Genomic DNA, 25,644 nt, shown 5'->3' with positions numbered 1-25,644 from the left:
TACAAACATTTTTTTTTTTTTGTATTTTTAGTCGGTTTATGTATTTAAATCGCGAGTTTTTCTTATTATTGGTTATATATAGTGTGGGGTGGGTGTAGTTACTCCCTCTGTCCGGCAGGTGGCGCTTTAACTCCTGTATTCACTTTCCGGGGAAAAGCCTCTGGAAAGACGCGACGTCATGCAGTTCAAAATGGCGGCTGTGTGCTCCTGCGGCGGAGCCAGCTAAGCACTGAATCCGCTTCAGTTCGGCCGCGAGCGATGCGTTCCGCCCGGCGCGGCGCGAGGGGACTGTCCGAGCGCGTGCGGGATCAAACGGCGGCAGTGGAGAGCGACGCGTGCGCGCGGCGTTGGCTCGTAAGATGAGATCCCGGTACCGAGCTCGCGACCGATCAGAGCAGCAGCGGCGGAGTCCCGGGGTCAGCGGGCTTTCCTTCACCGTCCCACGGGCAGGGAGATGGCAGTAGGCGGACAATGGCGAGCCACACCTCCCCTCGCGCTCCCCGCGCTGTGAGCGGATCAGGCTGTGTTCACGGAGCCGTTAACGGCCAGAGCCCGGGCTCGCTGGACGCCGGGGCGGACGTCAGCTTGGGGATCTCACCAGACCGCGCAGAAGATAGGGTCAGCCCGGGTTTGGTGGGCAACAGTTGGGGCACCAGCCCTGTTGAAGAAGAAGACTGTGGGGTTGGGGTGGTAAATGGGTTCCCTGAGCCATCATTTTTATCATCGTCATTGTCAATCACATCATCTTCATCACCATCTTCATCACCACCCATTGTTGCAGCTGTGGAGGATGGTCGCTTGACCCCTGCCACTGCTGGGAACATGGACACAATGGCCCCTCCAGACCAGGGTCCAGAGAACTGGGGGATGGGGGATGGGAATGGTGATGGTGACTGTGGTGTAGAGATGGTCATGGAAACCAAGGCAAGTGAGTGTGTCCAGCTTTCTCCAGCCCCAGCTCTTGTATCTGCTGGTAAGCATCAACTGAACCAGATGAACTGTCCATACACAGACACAAACACAGACAGAGGCTCTTCTTCAACTCATCCAGAGCTGCCCAAAAAGGTGCCCAATGGAAATGTAGGACATATAGGCCCTGTTGCGTTTCACACACGCAGAACCTGCATGGACCTAGAGAACGACCCACGGATATGCCCACCTGAAGGGTTCCTACACCCGAATGCTGCTCTGGAAAAAGGGGTGAGAGTGGGCAACTGTGGCTTCCTGGTGGTGAACACCCGTTCCTTATGGGATGCACCCGTTGCACACCCAGGTCCACCAGAAACCACTCGTTCCTCGCCCGGTTCCTGTGAGAGTCCCGGTCAGGAGAGCGGCCATGCCAGCCTGGAGGCATCCGATTCGAGCCAGCTGCAGGGCGCAATCAGCTGCGACCCCGACCCAGGACTGGATACCCTCTCAGAGCTCAGCGGGAAGCTGTCCATGTCCCCCTTGGCAGAAAATGCCCCAGAAGACTTTGGAGACACGGGCTTCTCTGCTAGGCCACAGTCCCTTAGGACTAACCCTGGGTACACAGTGTCGCTCAGCTGTGATGCCACCCCTCTCAGCCCTGAGGATGATGCAGGGTTCTTCGGGGATGAGGGCGGTGTGGACGGGTGTCTGAGCTCTGGGAATACCTACGAGGTGACCCGTCGCCAGAGCGCCCCTGACGCAATGCCAGAGGGCATCTGTGGTGACCCTAACTCCTCGTCGGATCAGAAAGTGGCCAAGAGGCATGGGATTGCCGAGTTCCTGACCAGGTAGGCCTGCACTAGCACCAGAACATGAGCATGCTTTACTGTTTTTATAATAGTTGTACTTAGGAAGAAGAAAAAAATCTTGATTTTCTTCAAATATATGAGCGTTTTTTGAGTCAAGTTAATCTAAGCTTGTTTATTTGGCCCCAAATATATATATATATATATATATATATATATATATATATATATATATATATATATATATTTAATTATATATATATATATATATATATATATATTTAATTATATATATATATATATATATATATATATATATATATATATATATTTAATTATATATATACACACTATATTTTAGTGTATTTATGTGATACGACATTGAGTTTTTAAAAATGAATTTCAATTATATACTGCCACAGCAAAATAAATAGAAATAAGTTGTAGTTAGTATCAATGTAACTGTTTTAAAAAGTCAGTAGAAAAATAATCTGTAAAAATTTCAACAATATGCCTTTTTTATTGTGTCAAAATATCAGCAATGTTATTGCGTACATCTAAATATGGCACACCTCTAACTTCTGCTCGTATATGAAAAGTAAACATTACATTTTTCCATTGTCACAAAAATGTAATTTAACATATACTACTCACCTACTCTTTCTAATAAAGTTAGAAGCCCCACCCATTTGCATGGAAGTTATAAAGAGTGTTTCAACCTCAGCTGCTTTATGAATGAGGCTTAATATAGGGCTGTCAGTCAGAACACACATTGTTTGAATATCTCGTTTCCTAAAGGCACAGCAGCACAAACAGCCTGTTCACTCAGTTGCGAAGATAAAACACAAAACTGGATGGCAGGAATCTAACCCTCTAGGACTGGAGTTTCCCAACGCTGACCTACACAGAGCTGAACTAGTGTTGATGCTGAAGAAGGTCTGTGAGACTTTAAAGAGAAGAGGGCAGGAGCAGGAACAGTACAGTAGTGTCTCTGTTCAAAACGAACCACAATGAAATATTTGATTGTAATTCTTTGTTTCTGAATCAGGAAGCAGGAACAGATTAGTGTGAACAGTTCCTCCTCCTCCTCTGGTAATGGTTTTGTTTAGGGGACATTGAGAAACGAACAGGAAATGAATGTATAGACTTGTAAATAGATAAGTTTAATATTGTTTAGTTTACACTAGCAGTAAAGTCTGCAGCAAAAAACCCTGTCCGCACTCATGGTGCCCTATCGTACACCCAGCAGGAGATGCTGCGATGCTTTTTGCTGTCTTACACCCTGTCAACAGTCTATTTTCACACCTTGCACCTGCAGCATCAAAATAGTGTCAGAGTTTAGGAATAAATCTACACTGATGGTCGTGGTGGTTTGGAGGGGATGTGTGTTCAGGTAAATTTCTGGCGTGTTGTTATTTTGGCAGTGGAAACACAGGTGCGCAACTGATTGAAAATAACCTAGACAACAGTTAATCGTCCATTCCTATAGGTCACGCCCAAAACACACCCATGATTAATTAAGAGAACTAGTCATGCCTTTTGCCCATTTTGAAAAACGCTGTTATGTTGTGTTGTGTTTTGAAAATAAGCCCTTGCCTGCGTGACCATCTTCTTTCGGTTGAAGGTGCATCTACAAAAAGTTGGTCTAAGCTTGTAATAGATATGCGGTATTTACAGCATTTGTTACTGATTGATGTTCAATACAGAGTGCTTTCCTCAGTTCACTGCATTTTAAGCTGAGCCGAAACAGCAGAAGGCTATAGACTACCATATCCTGGCAGTGCCAGTGTGTGATGGTGTATGGTGGCATTTTCATTGATCGTATCATAAGTAGACATAAAAGGCACTGAAAAATAATAACTCTAGTAAAATATTAGTAAAAAGGTAGATAACACAGTGTTTGTACTTTGTTACTTAACACCTCTTCATATTAATATCGGTGTTCTATCGTATCAACTGAAGTCAAGAAACATATTGTGACCTAAATATTGGTCATATCGTTTGTTATATATCCGTTATATCCATATATCCGTTATATCCATATATCTGTTCCCCTTTGTGTTCCTTCATTGTGATTTGCTTGAAGGGAAAAACGTGGTACAGAAACATGTTTAAGTAGCGTGAATTTGTTTAATTACCAACTTCATGCCACGCCACTGCTGCTCACCAGCCACAGTAAACTCACAAACCTCCTGAGATGTCCTCCTCAACGCTGCACCATTCTGTACCCAAACTCCAGCTGTTGAAACCAAGCCCTTCATTTTCCTAATGATTAGGGGCTGCAACAAACAAGGATTACAGACAAATCTGAACCAGAAGTAAGAAAAAAAGTGCAAGTAAAGAGAGGCTCCTAACATTTCACCAGCTTCTAATTTCTATTTTCCATTCCACCTTAAATGTAGCTACAGTAATAATTTAGCATTTAAAGTGGAGTACAACATTGAAATAAAGAGCTCACCAACTTTACCCTTGTAAAAAGACACCAGCTACCATGAAATTAAATCCTAAACTGGTGAAACTTGTGATTATCTAAGTAATAGTGGTTCCTTTCGAAATAACATTGACTATACTGGTATGATGGTATTAAGGACTAATATACAACTAAAAAAACTGTTGACGTTTGACTTTTTGTTGGTGCTTTGGTTATTTAGAACTAGAACACAATAACATCGCAAGTCAAATGAGCGCTGGATGTTCTTTTACACAGATTTTTCTGTTTAAATCTGTTTATTTGGGTGAGTAAAGCACCTTTGTTTATTGACCGCTTATATTTTCAGATTTCCACTAAGGTGGTTCGTCCCACTTAGCTTGTTTTAACACGGCTTAATTAGGGGCTAATGCTAATGCTACTCCAGCAGTACTAGCCGGGGTTAGCTGTAGGTTAGAGGCCGATAATACTCCTCTCTTAATGGGGGGAAAAAAACGTGCGCTTAGCGAGGTAAGTGGCTATTGCTAATGCTACCCCACTCTCTGTGCTGAAGAACTGAACTAAAACTCCTGTATGATGCTGTGCTTCAGCGGAGTGGCTTTACTGCTCCCTACAACCTGACTGTTAAAAATTATACATAAAAAACGAATACGGTAGTAATAATAGCAATGTTCCTGAAAGCAGTCTGATTTGTATTTTAGTTTGTAGTAGTTTATATGCATGCATCAAATGTTCTGCATCTTAATATTGTGGTAGATGTTTGTTGTTACATTACTTTGTTTTGTTACACTATTATTAATCTATAGAAACTGAGTCTTGGTCTTGGTAATGTACTGTTTTGACAAACATAGATATTTTGTTTGAATATAATGATATTTTCTGACACGCCTTGGGCCCTCTGGAACTGGACCATGTCGTGATATACTGAAATATACAGTGGAAAAGATTAGGGTATGGGTTTTTTGTAACTGTGTGAATAGACTTATGGCACACTCACATGACCTGGCAGTGTGTGCCAAAGCCAGGGCTGGTTAGGTGAGTTACGCCTGCCTGCCTGCAGGCCTCTATCAAGCTTATATTACCCGGAAGGCCTTGTGGCCAGAGCTGATAGCCTGTGTGTTCAGGGCAGAATTCAGATAGTAGAGGATTTGTTGCTGAAATTGATTGTTTCGTTCCACAGCTGTGCAGCCCACAGCTCGCTCTCATTCTCCAGACTCTGGGTTTTTGATTTAAGGCGTCTCTCAGGGGTTTTGACAGAGTTACGGTCCAGATTTTTCAGTCTTTTCCACAGTCGCTGCCATAGACATGATGTTTTGCACATTTCCAGCACTCGAGTTGTCTTAAATAAGCAGCAGAACTAATTGCGCTCATCATTTCCTGCCCGGTATGTGGTAGAACTTCCAGAGTAATTCCCAGTTCCTCTGTTGTGGTGAAGTTAGCAGTGTGATCTGTGTAGATGTAGCTTTCCCTGTTGCTGAAAGGCTTAGATTTCGCTTGGTTGCTGTGGAGGACAGTAGGGTTTTAGGTTGAACTGGTTTTTGATCACCTGGCTCTGTCTGTGAAACACTCCCCACAGATTAGATCAGCCTTTTGTGTTTGGGAGTTCTACCATAGAGGCAGCGTCGTGGTGTTGTGGCCTTCCTTAATTGGCTCCAGCGTGACACTCTCCATGCTGAGGGCAGCCAGGCTTTGACGTCACTTTCTCTAGGTGGCTGAGCTGCTGTTTAAGCTTCTGTTATAGCCACCATTGGTTTTGTAATGAAGAAGTGAACGTGTAAAGAGAACACTGTATATTTTGTTTGTTTTTTTTCAGTCCAATTAAATGGCTGTAAACAGAGTGGTTTGGTGTAAAATGCTTATGGAAGATGTTTAAAAGACCTTGTCTATAAGAATTGAACTCATATAAATGTATTATTTAAACTGATATAAAAAAACACTCTACCTGATGCCTACTCTTTTTGTATTTCCTTCAAATGAAAAAAAAACCTACCATATTTTTCTCCACTATTAGGCGAACTTAAAATTTCTTAATTTTCCCAAAAATCGTCAGTGTGTTTTATAATCCGTTGCGCCTTATTTAGGAATTTTACCAGTCAGTTTGTAAGGAGCAGTAAAGCCACTCCACTCAAGTACAGCGTTATACAGGAGTTTTAGTTTAGTTTTCCAGCATGAGACTTGATACTGGAGCAGTATTAGCAATAGCTGCTAACCATGCTAAGCTCTATCTTACGCTGTTCAGAGGTGAGTAGTATCAGCCTGTAGCCTGCTGCTGACCCCTGCTAGCACTGCTGGAGCAGCATTAGCATCTCTTTCGCCATTGAGAGGTGAGTATATCGGACTGTAGTCTGTGCATTTACCTTGTTAAAACAAGCTACGTGGGGCGAACCACTAGCTAATATCACCCTAGCTTACTGGACCAGGGTTCTTCTGTGTAGCGCTAACTGTGGCTAGCCTTAGCACAACACACACTCATACACCACCACTGTGCTAATCAGTGCTGAAAATAATGACCCATCACCCAAATAATAATAGTTGCTCTGTGGTGGTCTATCCTGTGAGGTCCTGAGCGTTGAAGAGCAACAGGGTGAAAGGAGGATAATAATAATAATGGATGCAGAGAAAATTGATATGGGACTACAGTCTCCCATAAATGATCAGTGGAGATCAATTATTAATATCTGTATAAACAAGGATGTGGTGTTTATAATATGTGTTTTATAACCTGAATCTTTTAATTCCTACAGAGGCTTGACTAAAGTAGAGACAACATATTCAGGAAGACCTAATTCAGTCTGAAATTCATCATTCTCTACAAACTGTACATTCAGCTCTTCATTCTGTACTTCACTGCATGCTTTTGTGGAGCTCCTCTTGTTGAAGAATCCAAAGGAATTTTAATGTCAGCTTTTATGAGCTGGTCGACAGCGTGTCCTGCTGCGATAAGCTTTTTGTGTTGCTCAAGTCTGAGTTAGCTTTTTCGCTCGTCTCAGTTTCCCCTTTTTTACTAGCCTGTTTGTCATGGTGTTTGATTCTGCTACAGTCTTCCTGTGCCCTTAGAGATGACCGGTCCAGCAGGTTTGATAATTAAGTCAAACAAAAGCTGATATATTGATTGGCTAATGAATAACTCATTTATATGTTTAATTAAATTAAGACCGCAGCTGACTATACTGTTATGGTTATTTATAAGCTGTCTCTGGATGAACAGATGCCAGGACGAACTGGAAGTATCTACTGTATTAGCTGTATTATTCATGAGCAGAAGGCAGCTGCTGCTGTGCAGACAGGTGGATTGATATCCTGGATGCTGGCCATCATAAATCACAAGCAGCATGCTAATAGTTTGCCTGATCATTAATTGTCTTTATAATTCCTGACTTGATTTATTAAACACTTTTTAAAGTAGGCCTGTTGTGGTGAGTTACGTTATTGAATTCCGCATTGAGTTAAATCTATTTTACATGCGGTTTAATTCTCAAGCTGTTTGTTGTCTAAGATCAGAAAAAATAATCTGGATCATACCACAAATATTTTGTATTAAGTTATAGCATGGCATGTATGGTTTCATTTGTTTTGTTGTGACCTTGCACATGCTGTGATGTGAGTAATTAATTTACGATACTCAAACAATAGGTTGTGCAGCCCTAATGTATGCCAATTGCAATGTCTATTTTTTTTTTCTATTTTTTATTTCTGTTTAAAAAGTTGAAATTACATTGCTGTTATTGTTATGTTATTTCTTGGGGCAACTTATCGTCCAAACAGACATGGTTATCGTATCAGGCCTAGTTTCAGGTTGACTGAGAGACTGATGTAGGCTGATTATGAAACCAGACTAGAGGCTCTGCAGAGGATTTGTCTAAGAGCAGCCCTTTTTCAGAAGTATCTGTTCCTCATTCTGTTTGTTTCTGCTTGATCTCTTTAGAAGTCTGTTTTCCTGGAAGACCAAAGAGCACAAGCCTCCAGCTGCCCAGAGCAATCCAGGCTGGAGACTGTTTGGGAAAAGCTCCCCGAAGGACAACTCTCCCAAGGACTCCAGTACTGTACCACAGGTTAGTACTCTCACAGTTATTCCAAAGCAGCTCATGTAAAAACTCTAGGAACATACACCATCTTTGATCTTTCTCAAATACTTCAGAAATTTCCAACAGCTTTAAACCAACTGCAGAAACTCAGCCGGTTAAATTGTTTCTCAGAGTTTTCTTAGTTCCTTTCTCAAATCAGTGGATCAGTTCCTTTACTTGGAATGTTTCCCCCTCAGTTTGGTTTGTTTTCACACAGGCAACAACCTAAATGCGCATCAGTAAACCATCTCTTCTATGCAATTAGAGCTGTAGTGGAGGCAAGAAAATAAAAAATATAGCAAGAAGGTTCTGTGTTCCAGACCATCCCATATATCTGTGCAACGTGAAGCGGCTTTAATACTGCATGCAGAAAATTTGCCTCTGCACAGTTTTTGATGGGTAGCGTGACGTCTATGCTGTTGCATCAGTAAACGGTGTCGCGCAGATGTGAGCGACGAGCACCAAACATACAGCATTCTGTGCGAAAACTTATCATGAAGCTGATTATGTAGCTAAGGTAATTATCTGGGTAATTAATGAGGTTAAACTGCACCTGAACAGCAGTTTTTGTTGAATATTTGTCGAATAGGTGTATATTTGATAGTTGGGTTTGATCAACACCAGGTCATGTTCTCACCACAAACAAACCGTTCTGTAGTCTGTTTGGAACCAGACGTCTTCTTGTGGGCCTCAGGCGGTTATTTTAATCTGCTCCTGAGTGCAATCAATGAACAAGTGTCAGTTTTATACGGACCAGATGATGCTGGTGTGAAAACGCTCTTAAATATATCTAGACGCATATAACAGGTAAGAACCTCAGCAGTGACTTCAGAAATGCATAGCAGCTTGAAACTCACATGACTTATAGCTCCGTATAACTTATGACTTATAGCACCTCTTCAGAGACTCCAGAACCATCACCGACTTCACAAAGCAGCTTAGAGCCCCCTTAATACTGCAGAGGCACAGCTGATTAGAAACCTCTTCACAACTGCAGAAACATTGCAGGTTAGTGATTTCAGAAGCATTTTGCAAATTCATTGGTTTCAGAATCACTCTAAAAATGTTTGGTCTACTTCTCACTGGTGCTGTGTTAAACACACTGCTCGTTTATTTCTGCTAGCACAGTCTGTTTTCACTGCTGCACAGTCTGAGAAATCCTCCCAGAATACTCTGGTTAAGAGTATATTGACAAAAGTCTCCACTTGCCTGCATTGTTTTTGGTGATGTGAGGCTTAGATGGAGCTGCTCTCTCTTGGAAACCCATTCCATGAAGATCTCTACGCTCTACATGAAGTTTGGAGGTCTGAAGTGATGGATTATAAGGCGCACTATCAATTTTCTGGTCTATTTTCATACATAAGGTGCACTGGATTTTAAGGCGTATTTTATGAGACACTAGTATGGAACAGGGGTGTCGCCATGTTTTCCTTCTAATTCAGCACCCAGTGGCGAGACCTGTAAAGCTTAGCCAAGTTCGGTAAACAAAACTATAATAAAAAAAATAAATAAAAAATAATATATGTTGCCTGACAGCGCTACACTGAGGAACCCTGAGTGTTCTGGTAAGCCTGGGGGGCGATATTAGCTAGCAGTTTCTTCCCACGTTCTGCAGTTTGAAATACTCACCTCTGAACTGCGAAAGAGCTATAGCTTAGCGTGGTTAGCAGCTAATGCTAATACTGCTTCAGTATCGAGTCTCGGAGCTGCAAAACTAAACAAAAACTCCTTACAACCTGACTGGTGAAATTCATACATAAGGTGCACTAACAATTTTTGGAAAATTTAAGGATTTTAAGTGCGCCTTCGTAGTGCAAAAAATACGGCGGTTAAAAAGTTGATACGAAAAGTCGTTGCAGTATTATAACCTTGAAATGAATACAATAATTTTTAGTGTTTATTAATATCGCCCAGAATATCGTTATCACAGGAATGGAGACAGCAGTCGCAGCAGTGCTCTCAGAGCTGATAGATCTACATCTACAGAGAGACAGAGAGAGAGAGAGTGAAAACACTGGAAAGTGTGTGTCACTGGATGTGTCAGCTTAGAGACACAGCAGTATGGGATATGCGGGGGCGTGTGTGTGTGTGTGTGTGTGTGTGTGTGTGTTGCAGCTGCTGTCTAACCAGCGGTCTGCCCCCCCCCCTTTCCCCTCTCTGATCCCCCCCTCAGCCTCAGAGTTGACAGAGAGGCTGTTGTCGGCAGCTGTCTGCTTCTGCGCTCTGGATTAGCACTCTGCTTGGGATTCACCCCACGCAATCCACAGGTGTCCCTCTGTATTCCTGTGGGGAAACACACACACACACACACACACACACACAGCACATTGATTACTGTGATTTCTTGGAGATGTGCTTCTTCAGAGATAAAATGAGAGAAGACCTATAGAAACCTAGAGTACTTTAGAAACGTTTCTCTCATACAGCTGTACTGCTAGGAGGCACTGCCGTGTGGAACTAAAGTGTCAGAGAACCACATGCAGCCGTGTGGAACCAAACGCTGGTCTAGCGCCGTCCTGCCTGCAGAGAAATCAGAACACCTCCTGCTTCTGTTAATCACTGTATGAGTGTTTCATCTCAGTAAAATAGAGCAGTAACTACAGCCCTTTAAATATATTAATACTGTTGCTTGGAGGATGATTTGAATGTATTTTTTTTAATAAAGAAAGGGGAATTGTGGCTGATTTAAATACTGTAATGCCTCTAATGGCATCAGGAATAACATATAGTAAATTTATATTGAACTTGTGTCTTACTTGTGCAATAGAGCTTTTGAGAAATATCTCTTTAAATACTTAAACATTTAGTATTTTATGTCAATTTATAGTGTTTAGGGAACTATTAAAAATATTTTTAATAGTTTGTAAAAAAAAAAAAAAAAAAAGTTGTGTTAAAATTGTAAAACCCAATAGTGTCAAAGCCTTGTTTTAAATTATATGTACTCCTAACAGTACAGTAACTCAACCCTATATTAAAGCCCAGTCATGCAAAAAAAAAAAAAAAGTACTGTGATATACCATAAACCGTCAGAATATAAAAAAATACAGTGATATGCACTTTAGGATGCGTGAATACTTGCGCAGGGCGATAGGGAATTGATATATATATATATCAGATATTGGTATTTGAGTCTCATTCACTTTTATGATTATAAGTAAAAGGCAATGGTTTTGGTTCGATACCAGAATTGGTTTTTATGCACATCATACTACTTATAGATAAACTCGATATTCTGTCTCATTTACATTAATAGGCTTATTATTATTTATTTTTTTTTTGCAAACTAAACACAGCAAGCAGCATCAGTCAATTAAACGTATTGCAGGTATGTCCATATATTGTATGATAATTATTTTAATAAAGTATTTTGACAGATCTGATGTCATGACATTCATGTCAATGATGAGTGTATTTAAACATATGACCACAACTGTATACCAGTGTTTGCCCTCTCTGGTTTCATGTGTTGACTGTGCTACCTGATCCATTTCACCTCGTAAATTAATTATTAAGCTCTTTGTGTGTCGGGGCAGGTGTGTTTGGGTGGAGAATACACTGACTTATGCAGTGGAACCTAATCCAGCACAAAGGGGGGCTTTAAGACTGAGGAAATCACACAAAAGTAATATATGGGTATATCAAAGACTCTGGCTGCATCCCAATTACTTTTACTAAATTACTATAGGCTGAATTACTAAAGGTATAGGCTGTATGTATAGAAGTAATAATTTCTATTTTTCTCCGGTTATTCTCCCAATTAAGCTAGGACAATTGTCCCACTCATTCATTTGCTACTCAGTTTTATCTGTATATCCCCCATAACTGGTGATGCCACAACACAAGGAGGGTGAAGACTAGAACATGCCTCCTCCAACACGTAAAGTCAGCCACCACCTCTTTTCAAACTGCTGCTGATGCAGCATTGCCGAATAGCATCAGTGCGTTTGGAGGAAAGCGCAGCGACTCGTTTCCGATACATCCGCTCACAGTCGACTTTTGGTGTTGGTCGACCTTGTGCTGACCAACATCACTCCAGGAGTGATGAGGGGAAGAGCACCATCTACCCACCCAGAGAAAGCAATGACATTTGTGCTCTCTCAGGGCTCCGGCAGCTGATGGCAAGCTAGACCGGGATTCGAACCAGCACCCCAAGAATCATAATTAAATCTAATCGGAAGGTGCCTAGAAATTCCCATCTCTACTGCTCCCATGTCCGCAGTATTAAAAGGAGAGTAGTATTTTACTGTTTATTATCACTCTATTCTCATTTAATACACACAATAGTGTCTAACGTCTGTCTGTGGACATACTTACATGGCGATTAAATCCACAAAATACTGCGTTATGCAATGTAATCAACTAATATCACTAGCAGGACTAACCTGGGGTAATGCTAACAATAATAATTAGAAAATTCTGAGATTCTCTGGCAAGCAAATTTTTTATTTTTATGTCAAGTCAACCCCCACCAGATTGACTGTTTGCTACATTTCTTTACTTTAAGCAGTTTGGTGAACGTTGTAGTATCTTCTCAGACAATAAACTGTAGTTGACGCAGGAGTCAGACTGTCTCGTGTGGAGTTGAGCAGAGATTTGGCTTAAATGAACTCTGTTTGGGGTGTAGGCGTCTGGCATGCACAGGAACACACAGCCATAGACCGTTGTGTTCTGTTCTTCTCGTAGCCAGAGGTGCGGCACATAAATCTCAGCTCTATTTCTGCTGATCTCGTTAAGGAGACAGCGCTGCGTCCTGCAGCTTCATCCGGTCTTCTGAAGAGCTCTGGAGGAGGCTACGTTTGCTAATGCTGATTCAGCCTCCTATCTTCACTACCAGTACCTCGTTACATACTCTACTCTGCATATTACCCAGAAGACTCTTGAAATGGGCTTGTAAATTCTGTCTGCCAGACCAGTAACGATGGCCTGTAACTGTAAACTGCTACGTTGCCAGAACCAACCTCATGACAACTATTATCTAAGAACTCCATTTCCCAGCATGCCCCAGACTCTTACTCCACATGTCAGGTGACTCTTCCCCAGTCTGCTCTGATTGCCTAATTGTTTCCACCTGTGTTCCCTTGTATATATAGCCCTTGTTTTGTCAGTGTTTGTTGTGTATTGACCCTATTGTGCCTTGTTTCTCGTGATTTTCAGTTGTGCTTATCTAGTTTTCCTGTGTACCAAATTTCAGTCCTTTTTTCCCCCCTTTTTTCAAGTTTAGCCTAGGTGTGTGTGGGTGGGTGCGTGCGTGCGTGCATGTGTGTAGGTCCCGTCACTGATGCATAAGCTCCACCTGCACTTCACTGATTTCCTAACAGATGGATGTCGCTGTCTCACAGATTCGTTGTGAGCGAGAGAGCAGCACAGTGTGACTCGTTCTCATGTAAACAAACTCACGTGCCCGTTGGCTGTTATCGATGTCGGTAAAAATACTCGCGGTTAAAAAATCTCGTATGATAAGTCGATAACATAGTTATCGCGACAGGCCTAATGACCCCTTTTTTGTCTTTTTCTATTTTCATTAAAATCTAATATCTCTCCTGTCCTAACTGTGACAATTAGCTTTTAGTCGCAAATTATAAAATGACTTAAGGAAAGATGCTAATATTGGTATAGAATAGTGGTGGGTGTTATGCCTCCTAAAATAATAAAAACTGGGGTCTCAGGTCGCTTTTCGCGGGAGTTCTTCAGGCCACGTCACACGTCTTTATGTACTTACGTCACATGTACAGCTTCTGGAAGAGGATCAGGCTCATTTTTACTGAACATGAGTGGCTGGTGGAGCAATGGAGACTTCAGAAGGGGAAACTCAGAGCTCAATAGCTCATTTACTCATAGTAAAAAAACACACATAACATGGAATCGGATTCATCCGCACCGCACCCTCCCAGTTTATTTGCACGCTCGGTGCAAATGCCCATTCTCACCAGAGAGGGTCCTTAATCCCAAAAAGTATGGACATTAGCTTTAACAGCAGTAATATAATACAGGAAATTGACAAATCCTGCACCTAACAGCTGGGGTTATGCATAGGGCTCAGCCAGGATCTACTACTCACTCAACTAACAACAATAGCAAAACCACCACAATCTGATACTGGCTCGACAAGAATCCAGAAGCACAGCCTAACACTATGTTCATGGTCCATTGCCTCAACTGCCAAGTAACAGACCTACCAAAAAATAACCTATGAACACATAGAATCCCTCCTTAATCACTTCCTTTAACTATGGCAACAACACACTTACCTAAGCACAATCACACACAATAAATCACATTATAAGTTGTGTGAGCAGAACACAGCAACCACTACCATCTGATACTGGCTCGACAAGAATCCAGAAGCATAGCGAACTATGTTCATGGTCCGTGCCTCAACTGCCAAGTACTCAGACGTCTACAAAAACTCATGAGACAAATTATTACAAGAGCAGGACCACACCAATCCCCTTCATCCAAACTTTAACACAAACTTCAGTGCAAGCTCTTCTCAGGGGTCATCAGGCAGGCACCTTCCTTCGTCAGTGTTTCGCTGAATTAGGCCCACGACACCTCCAGAAGGCTCAACAGTGAAGTCTGGCGTCCCAGACCCACCCCCCTCCAAGCCTGCTGTAGAAGCACAAACTCACTCCCTTCCCCACACAGCCTCAGCCCTTCTGAACCACAACCACTAACTAGATCTTTCAGCTACATCTAACAACTCCAACACAAACTTCAGTGCAAGCTCTTCTCAGGGGTCATCAGGTAGGCACCTTCCTTCGTCAGTGTTTCGCTGAATTAGGCCCACGACACCTCCAGAAGGCTCAACAGTGAAGTCTGGCGTCCCAGACCCACCCCCCTCCAAGCTTGCTGTAGAAGCACAAACTCACTCCCTTCCCCACACAGCCTCAGCCCTTCTGAACCACAACCACTGACTAGATCTTTCAGCTACATCTGACAACTCCTTCACTACAGTCCTTAGCACACGACCTCTAATTCCGAATTCAGACAGCAGTCTTGTGGCAGACTTCGCAACAAAGCCTCTAGTACCTACCTCTACCGGTCTAATATACGCTTGCCACCCACGCTCTCTCACCTCAGCCACCAAGTCTGTATACTTCAGCCTTTTCCTTTCATAAGCTCCATCTACCTCGTCTTCAAACGGAACAGTCAGCTCTATAAAATACATTATCCGCTTACTTTCAGAGTACAACACTACATCCGGCCTCAAGGTTGTAACCAGAATGCACTGTGGGATCTGCAGTTTACTACCTACATCCACTAATAACTTCCAATCTCGTGCATTGGCCCACTTACCAGCAGTTTTCAAGCACTGTGCTGTTTCTCCACTATGCTGCCCCTCACGCACAAACGTTATTACCCTACTGCAACCTACCACGGGCATGTTATTAACTTCTAACCGTTTCTTATCAAGTGCACCTGCAAGAGATCTAAGTACCTGATTATGCCTCCATGTGTAGCGCCCCTGGGATAGACTCACCTTACATGCCGACAAAATGTGCTTCAGCGTGCCACTTCCTGCACATAGCTTACAACTTGGATCCTCACCCACCCACTGAGCAAGGTTTTGTGGCGTTGGCAGAACATCATATGTAGCTCCCAAAAGAAACTTTATACGGCCTGTATCCAATCCCCATAACTCTCGCCAGGTGATTCTCCGCTTCTCTACACTTTCCCATCTCATCCACTGCCCCTGTTTACTCTGCCCTGCTGCTTTTGCCCTCCTTGCTTCCTCCTCCTGCTCACGAATAAACCCTGTAACCATACGCCTTTTCTCAGGTGATGTGGCCTTGCCGAATGCTTTCCAAGAATCACCTAAACCTAATCCTGCCCTCCCATTTTGCACCTGCCCCACAACATCCCTGTGCTCCAGTGCCCTCCTTGCGGCTTGAGTAGCTTCTCGAGCATTCCACTTTCTCCCAGACCTAGTCACTGGTGCTGTTGCTTTAACCAGCCCGTCTTTTGACCCTAACAACTGCATTTCACGTCCTACCTTAGCACATTTGAACTCCTCAACCAAGCTCGTCAACGGCAGTTCCAGCATCCCTCTCCCACACCACGCCACACTACTAAGGCAACGCGGCACCCCCAACCATGTCCTTATAGCCTTGCTCATAACCCTTTCTAACCTCTCAACCTCAGAAATCGGAATATCATAAACTGTAAGTGGCCACCTTAGACGAGGCAACAAACCAAACTGCAGACACCACAATTTTAATTTACCTGGCAGAAAAGACTTATCAATTCTATTAATGGCCTCCACCATTTCTGTCCTCAACCCTTCCACCTGCTCTTTATCATTCAGTGCTGCAGTATACCACCTACCTAAACTCTTAACTGGCTTTTCCAATATAGATGGTATGACTTCTCCCTCCATCATAAACCTTTCTTGTATCAATTTCCCTTTAACGACTGATACACTCCTAGACTTGCTCGGTTTAACTTTCATCCTAGCCAGCCTAAGATTATCATTTAACTTCCCTAGCAGTCGCCGGGTACATGGCACCGTGGTCGTTAATGTTGTCATATCGTCCATAAACGCCCTAACTGGTGGGAGCCGGGTGCCATCATGCAGCCTCTCCCCGCCTACGACCCACTTAGAAGCCCTAATAATCACCTCCATTGCCATCGTAAACGCTAGCGGTGAAATTGTACAACCTGCCATTATACCTATTTCCAGTCGTTGCCAAGATGTGACACACTCCCCTACACTAAAGCAAAACTGTATGTCTTCAAAATAGGCTTTAACTAACCTTGAAATCTCTTCTGGAACCCTAAAAAAATTGAATGCCTTCCACAACAATGCATGCGGTACCGAACCAAAAGCATTAGCCAGATCTAAAAACACCACATGTAGATCCTTTTTCTCGGCTCTTGCTGTTTGAATCTGATGCCAAATCATACTATTATGCTCTATGCAACCAGAAAAACCTGCAATTCCTGCCTTTTGTACAGACGTATCAATTAAATTATTTCTTTTCAGGTACGTTGCTAGTCTACGTGCAACCACACTAAAGAAGATCTTACCCTCCACATTCAACAAGCTTATGGGACGGAACTGATCAATAGCCACAGAATCCTTTTCTTTTGGGATAAGAACACCACCTGCTCTGCGCCACTCCTTTGGAATAATCCCCTTCTTCCACACTATAGCCATTAGTTTCCATAGAAACTTCAAAACATCTGGTGCACTTTTATATAATCTATATGGAACCCCATTTGGCCCTGGGGCAGAACCTGCCTTTGCAGCCTTCACCACCTCCTGAACCTCACTCCACCTAGGGGGGTTAACATCCATTTTCCACTCTATATCACCTAACGGCGGCATGTCTGCTGGTAGGTCCAGGTCGCTAGACCTTTCCTTCTCTGTGTAAACACTCTTAAAGTGCTCCTCCAACTCCCTCTTTCCGACCTTTAGATTTCCTGATTTCTCCTTACTAAACAGACTCTTAACAAACCTAAATGGATCTCTAAAGAACTCTATCCTAGCACGCTCCTTCTTCTTCCTCCTTTTCCTCATAGCCTCTGCTCTCCGCAATTTTACCAACTTACTTCTCAACTCCTCCTGCAATAACTCAATGCCCTCTCTTTCTGCCTCATTCCCCTTCTTCCACTTCTTTCTGAGTAACCTTGATTCCTTAACCAGTTTTTCTATTTCTACCTGCCGCCTTGATTTAACTACATCTTGACACTTTACGTTCCTCTGCACAACACCAAATCTTGCCATTCCATAATCATAAATGACTTTACCTAGCCTGTTCAATTTACTCTCTGCTGTTCCCTTCAAACCCTCAAGCATACCTTTCAAATCATCATTAATACTCCTCCATGCCATCTTGTCTCCTGTGCCTGGCCATTTAACTTTGGATCTTTGACCGATTCCTTTCTCCCTACCCATCTGCTTTCCCTTAGCCTTTGACCTATCAACACCTCCTTCATCCTCCACTCCTTCTGTGCTTAAGTTAGCCTCCCTAGTATCAAAGGTATTGATATCCTGCGGACTGTGGCACGTAACCTGCCGCTGGACTTCAGCCGACTGACTCAAACAATTCTGTTCAAAGTATTGTTCAATGCGGGGCCCCTGCACTCCTTCACTCAAGCACCTCATCTTTCCTTGGTGTATCCTCAGCCCTCTCACTGATGTGACCTTGCTCCACCCACACACACAGGTCAGCAACTCCTTTCCACTTACCATCCCACCTGCCTCTATGCTTAACCCACTTCTCGTAGTCATGTCCGTTCCAGAGTCCGTAACCATGTTATCCGCCTGTGAGTCATCTTCCACCCCTGCTCTCGCTGACTCCTGGGGTATTGCTTTTTTCTTTTTCAATGTAGCTTGCTTGGTTGCACACACATGGTTAACCATGGTGGCTGCTACCATGGATTGCCAGCCCATGGCAGCACCGTTAGGGTCTATTCCCTCTTGTCAGCTGTCTTTCCATGCTGTCACAGGGTCTTTCCTCTGTTGTCAACTGTTCTCTTCACAGCAGTCACTAGCTTAACTAGATATCAAGTAATATAATACAGGAAATTGACAAATCCTGCACCTAACAGCTGGGGTTATGCATAGGGCTCAGCCAGGATCTACTACTCACTCAACTAACAACAATAGCAAAACCACCACAATCTGATACTGGCTCGACAAGAATCCAGAAGCACAGCCTAACACTATGTTCATGGTCCATTGCCTCAACTGCCAAGTAACAGACCTACCAAAAAATAACCTATGAACACATAGAATCCCTCCTTAATCACTTCCTTTAACTATGGCAACAACACACTTACCTAAGCACAATCACACACAATAAATCACATTATAAGTTGTGTGAGCAGAACACAGCAACCACTACCATCTGATACTGGCTCGACAAGAATCCAGAAGCATAGCGAACTATGTTCATGGTCCGTGCCTCAACTGCCAAGTACTCAGACGTCTACAAAAACTCATGAGACAAATTATTACAAGAGCAGGACCACACCAATCCCCTTCATCCAAACTTTAACACAAACTTCAGTGCAAGCTCTTCTCAGGGGTCATCAGGCAGGCACCTTCCTTCGTCAGTGTTTCGCTGAATTAGGCCCACGACACCTCCAGAAGGCTCAACAGTGAAGTCTGGCGTCCCAGACCCACCCCCCTCCAAGCCTGCTGTAGAAGCACAAACTCACTCCCTTCCCCACACAGCCTCAGCCCTTCTGAACCACAACCACTAACTAGATCTTTCAGCTACATCTAACAACTCCAACACAAACTTCAGTGCAAGCTCTTCTCAGGGGTCATCAGGTAGGCACCTTCCTTCGTCAGTGTTTCGCTGAATTAGGCCCACGACACCTCCAGAAGGCTCAACAGTGAAGTCTGGCGTCCCAGACCCACCCCCCTCCAAGCTTGCTGTAGAAGCACAAACTCACTCCCTTCCCCACACAGCCTCAGCCCTTCTGAACCACAACCACTGACTAGATCTTTCAGCTACATCTGACAACTCCTTCACTACAGTCCTTAGCACACGACCTCTAATTCCGAATTCAGACAGCAGTCTTGTGGCAGACTTCGCAACAAAGCCTCTAGTACCTACCTCTACCGGTCTAATATACGCTTGCCACCCACGCTCTCTCACCTCAGCCACCAAGTCTGTATACTTCAGCCTTTTCCTTTCATAAGCTCCATCTACCTCGTCTTCAAACGGAACAGTCAGCTCTATAAAATACACTATCCGCTTACTTTCAGAGTACAACACTACATCCGGCCTCAAGGTTGTAACCAGAATGCACTGTGGGATCTGCAGTTTACTACCTACATCCACTAATAACTTCCAATCTCGTGCATTGGCCCACTTACCAGCAGTTTTCAAGCACTGTGCTGTTTCTCCACTATGCTGCCCCTCACGCACAAACGTTATTACCCTACTGCAACCTACCACGGGCATGTTATTAACTTCTAACCGTTTCTTATCAAGTGCACCTGCAAGAGATCTAAGTACCTGATTATGCCTCCATGTGTAGCGCCCCTGGGATAGACTCACCTTACATGCCGACAAAATGTGCTTCAGCGTGCCACTTCCTGCACATAGCTTACAACTTGGATCCTCACCCACCCACTGAGCAAGGTTTTGTGGCGTTGGCAGAACATCATATGTAGCTCCCAAAAGAAACTTTATACGGCCTGTATCCAATCCCCATAACTCTCGCCAGGTGATTCTCCGCTTCTCTACACTTTCCCATCTCATCCACTGCCCCTGTTTACTCTGCCCTGCTGCTTTTGCCCTCCTTGCTTCCTCCTCCTGCTCACGAATAAACCCTGTAACCATACGCCTTTTCTCAGGTGATGTGGCCTTGCCGAATGCTTTCCAAGAATCACCTAAACCTAATCCTGCCCTCCCATTTTGCACCTGCCCCACAACATCCCTGTGCTCCAGTGCCCTCCTTGCGGCTTGAGTAGCTTCTCGAGCATTCCACTTTCTCCCAGACCTAGTCACTGGTGCTGTTGCTTTAACCAGCCCGTCTTTTGACCCTAACAACTGCATTTCACGTCCTACCTTAGCACATTTGAACTCCTCAACCAAGCTCGTCAACGGCAGTTCCAGCATCCCTCTCCCACACCACGCCACACTACTAAGGCAACGCGGCACCCCCAACCATGTCCTTATAGCCTTGCTCATAACCCTTTCTAACCTCTCAACCTCAGAAATCGGAATATCATAAACTGTAAGTGGCCACCTTAGACGAGGCAACAAACCAAACTGCAGACACCACAATTTTAATTTACCTGGCAGAAAAGACTTATCAATTCTATTAATGGCCTCCACCATTTCTGTCCTCAACCCTTCCACCTGCTCTTTATCATTCAGTGCTGCAGTATACCACCTACCTAAACTCTTAACTGGCTTTTCCAATATAGATGGTATGACTTCTCCCTCCATCATAAACCTTTCTTGTATCAATTTCCCTTTAACGACTGATACACTCCTAGACTTGCTCGGTTTAACTTTCATCCTAGCCAGCCTAAGATTATCATTTAACTTCCCTAGCAGTCGCCGGGTACATGGCACCGTGGTCGTTAATGTTGTCATATCGTCCATAAACGCCCTAACTGGTGGGAGCCGGGTGCCATCATGCAGCCTCTCCCCGCCTACGACCCACTTAGAAGCCCTAATAATCACCTCCATTGCCATCGTAAACGCTAGCGGTGAAATTGTACAACCTGCCATTATACCTATTTCCAGTCGTTGCCAAGATGTGACACACTCCCCTACACTAAAGCAAAACTGTATGTCTTCAAAATAGGCTTTAACTAACCTTGAAATCTCTTCTGGAACCCTAAAAAAATTGAATGCCTTCCACAACAATGCATGCGGTACCGAACCAAAAGCATTAGCCAGATCTAAAAACACCACATGTAGATCCTTTTTCTCGGCTCTTGCTGTTTGAATCTGATGCCAAATCATACTATTATGCTCTATGCAACCAGAAAAACCTGCAATTCCTGCCTTTTGTACAGACGTATCAATTAAATTATTTCTTTTCAGGTACGTTGCTAGTCTACGTGCAACCACACTAAAGAAGATCTTACCCTCCACATTCAACAAGCTTATGGGACGGAACTGATCAATAGCCACAGAATCCTTTTCTTTTGGGATAAGAACACCACCTGCTCTGCGCCACTCCTTTGGAATAATCCCCTTCTTCCACACTATAGCCATTAGTTTCCATAGAAACTTCAAAACATCTGGTGCACTTTTATATAATCTATATGGAACCCCATTTGGCCCTGGGGCAGAACCTGCCTTTGCAGCCTTCACCACCTCCTGAACCTCACTCCACCTAGGGGGGTTAACATCCATTTTCCACTCTATATCACCTAACGGCGGCATGTCTGCTGGTAGGTCCAGGTCGCTAGACCTTTCCTTCTCTGTGTAAACACTCTTAAAGTGCTCCTCCAACTCCCTCTTTCCGACCTTTAGATTTCCTGATTTCTCCTTACTAAACAGACTCTTAACAAACCTAAATGGATCTCTAAAGAACTCTATCCTAGCACGCTCCTTCTTCTTCCTCCTTTTCCTCATAGCCTCTGCTCTCCGCAATTTTACCAACTTACTTCTCAACTCCTCCTGCAATAACTCAATGCCCTCTCTTTCTGCCTCATTCCCCTTCTTCCACTTCTTTCTGAGTAACCTTGATTCCTTAACCAGTTTTTCTATTTCTACCTGCCGCCTTGATTTAACTACATCTTGACACTTTACGTTCCTCTGCACAACACCAAATCTTGCCATTCCATAATCATAAATGACTTTACCTAGCCTGTTCAATTTACTCTCTGCTGTTCCCTTCAAACCCTCAAGCATACCTTTCAAATCATCATTAATACTCCTCCATGCCATCTTGTCTCCTGTGCCTGGCCATTTAACTTTGGATCTTTGACCGATTCCTTTCTCCCTACCCATCTGCTTTCCCTTAGCCTTTGACCTATCAACACCTCCTTCATCCTCCACTCCTTCTGTGCTTAAGTTAGCCTCCCTAGTATCAAAGGTATTGATATCCTGCGGACTGTGGCACGTAACCTGCCGCTGGACTTCAGCCGACTGACTCAAACAATTCTGTTCAAAGTATTGTTCAATGCGGGGCCCCTGCACTCCTTCACTCAAGCACCTCATCTTTCCTTGGTGTATCCTCAGCCCTCTCACTGATGTGACCTTGCTCCACCCACACACACAGGTCAGCAACTCCTTTCCACTTACCATCCCACCTGCCTCTATGCTTAACCCACTTCTCGTAGTCATGTCCGTTCCAGAGTCCGTAACCATGTTATCCGCCTGTGAGTCATCTTCCACCCCTGCTCTCGCTGACTCCTGGGGTATTGCTTTTTTCTTTTTCAATGTAGCTTGCTTGGTTGCACACACATGGTTAACCATGGTGGCTGCTACCATGGATTGCCAGCCCATGGCAGCACCGTTAGGGTCTATTCCCTCTTGTCAGCTGTCTTTCCATGCTGTCACAGGGTCTTTCCTCTGTTGTCAACTGTTCTCTTCACAGCAGTCACTAGCTTAACTAGATATCAAGTAATATAATACAGGAAATTGACAAATCCTGCACCTAACAGCTGGGGTTATGCATAGGGCTCAGCCAGGATCTACTACTCACTCAACTAACAACAATAGCAAAACCACCACAATCTGATACTGGCTCGACAAGAATCCAGAAGCACAGCCTAACACTATGTTCATGGTCCATTGCCTCAACTGCCAAGTAACAGACCTACCAAAAAATAACCTATGAACACATAGAATCCCTCCTTAATCACTTCCTTTAACTATGGCAACAACACACTTACCTAAGCACAATCACACACAATAAATCACATTATAAGTTGTGTGAGCAGAACACAGCAACCACTACCATCTGATACTGGCTCGACAAGAATCCAGAAGCATAGCGAACTATGTTCATGGTCCGTGCCTCAACTGCCAAGTACTCAGACGTCTACAAAAACTCATGAGACAAATTATTACAAGAGCAGGACCACACCAATCCCCTTCATCCAAACTTTAACACAAACTTCAGTGCAAGCTCTTCTCAGGGGTCATCAGGCAGGCACCTTCCTTCGTCAGTGTTTCGCTGAATTAGGCCCAGCTTTAACAGCAGTAACTTATTAAGATAATGTGACATAATATGGCTGCACAATATTGGAAAAGGCTATATATTGCGATATTAAACAATGCAGGACCCGTGACATCACCAGTTAACTAATACTAAAGTGCCAAATATTTAATACATGCATACAAACTACAAACATAAAAACATACAAAAATCCCCTTAAAGCCTCACAGTACATAGCAAAACAATTGCAACATAGACTGCTTTCAGTACAGAATGAAGCTATTATAATGATATGGATTCATGATAGATATAAATATTCATTCATTTAAAAATTAGCCTCTTTTTTACATTTATCAAACTATTGCTTTACATTATTGCCGACCTAAAGCATAAAGCATCTCATAGAATAACCCTCATGTATCGTATGTATTTTGCACACAGTGTAAGGAGTTGGTATTGACTAAATTGAATTATGAAGAACTTCCTGTTGATAGAATGTACCACTGGAGCCCAAATCACAAAGGATAATGAATGCTCTGATGACATGAATGCACTACAGAGACTGATAACTCCCTCGAGCATGTGCACACCATGTGATAATGCACTGCAGTGAGTCCTCTTTCTCCCCTGTGCATTTCATTCTGTTGTCTCTCCATTCCATTCTCTTTTGCATTCCCCTTCTCTTCTACTGGTTTGTGATGACTGGAAGCTTTATGTGTTGCCTGCTTGCAACAGGGGCAAAATTAGCATAGTGATGTGGTACCAAGAACTGATGGCACCGAGTAGGAGAGAACCGGTAAGTGTGCTTGTCTCAACCCGTACTATGTCCATACTATGACTTTCATTCATATGGAGGACGTGCAGTGGCCCATCTGCAAATATTGATAAACACAATATGGAGCGTAATACAACAAGACACCTTTAATCTATAAGCCATTAGAAAGTTAGCAATGTTAATAGCTAAGCTTAGCGTACGCTAAATGGCGCTAAGTGTAAACAACAAAAAAGAGCTAGAAGGCCTGCTTGCAATCTTTCACCTCAGCAGCAGGGCTCCAGACAAACTTTTTTCCCACAACCATCCCAGAACCTCACAAGGCTTTCTGGCATCGTCCCAAATGTGAAATTGTGAAATCAACCATTACCGCTGTATTTATTTATGTTTTTTTATAGCCATGCTGTAATCAGTTGTTTGGACTTTACTATATGCTGATTGGCTCTATGTTGAAAGGTGTGACATGATCTGTAAACAGCCTCTGTGCTCAGCATTTGAGGATAAAGACTCATAACTGTTTTACCACCCACAGATTTCTGTCCCTGGGACGGTGGAAACTTTTTAGTCTGGAGCCTGGGTTTTGACGAAGCTGTATCTTATTAACTTTGCTAGTTGTTTTGTCAGTCTTTTAGTTATTAACAGAACCTGGTTTTCATGAATTTTCATACCTTTTTGTGCTCTACTCACATAAATAAAATAAAACTAATGGTTCAGCCTTACTCATCATGCTTGTTATATGTTTCTTTCTCTTCACAAACTGTCTGTTTTCAAGCTGTACAGGGCTAGTATAGTAACTAGAGCTGCGCGATATATGGTTTAAGTATCCTCATCACGTGTGCGCATGTGCAATACTCGCAGGACATGCAATGTCACTTAAATCGAACACGTTATGTTTGCAGTGTTTTGATTTTTGACACAAGATATACAAGAATATAAACAGCGTTGCCTCTGTGTCTGTGTGAGTGACTGGCTGCTGCTGCCTAAGAAGCGCTAGGGGGAGCAGGAGTAAACACAAGATAACCGCATGGCCTTCATCCACATGGCTGGGCATGTGCTTGTAAACGCACGTGTCGAAAG

General features: G+C 43.4%; 1 protein-coding gene across 1 annotated transcript in view; it reads left to right on the top strand.

Annotated features, from left to right (window-relative positions):
- Positions 1–25,644, top strand: part of tbc1d12a (TBC1 domain family, member 12a) — a 48,859-nt gene continuing 23,215 nt past the window's right edge. Inside the window, exons 1-2 of the mRNA XM_007238106.4 lie at positions 1–1,757; positions 8,069–8,195. Coding sequence (XP_007238168.3) covers positions 472–1,757; positions 8,069–8,195 — 1,413 coding nt within the window. The 5' untranslated portion in view covers positions 1–471. The remainder of the gene's footprint in view (positions 1,758–8,068; positions 8,196–25,644) is intronic.

The sequence above is a fragment of the Astyanax mexicanus genome, chromosome 14, assembly GCF_023375975.1.
Source record: "Astyanax mexicanus isolate ESR-SI-001 chromosome 14, AstMex3_surface, whole genome shotgun sequence".
In the NCBI taxonomy this organism is placed as follows: Eukaryota; Metazoa; Chordata; class Actinopteri; order Characiformes; family Acestrorhamphidae; genus Astyanax; species Astyanax mexicanus.
Note: the sequence above shows the minus strand (reverse complement) of the source record. Positions and strands in the feature narration are given on the sequence as shown.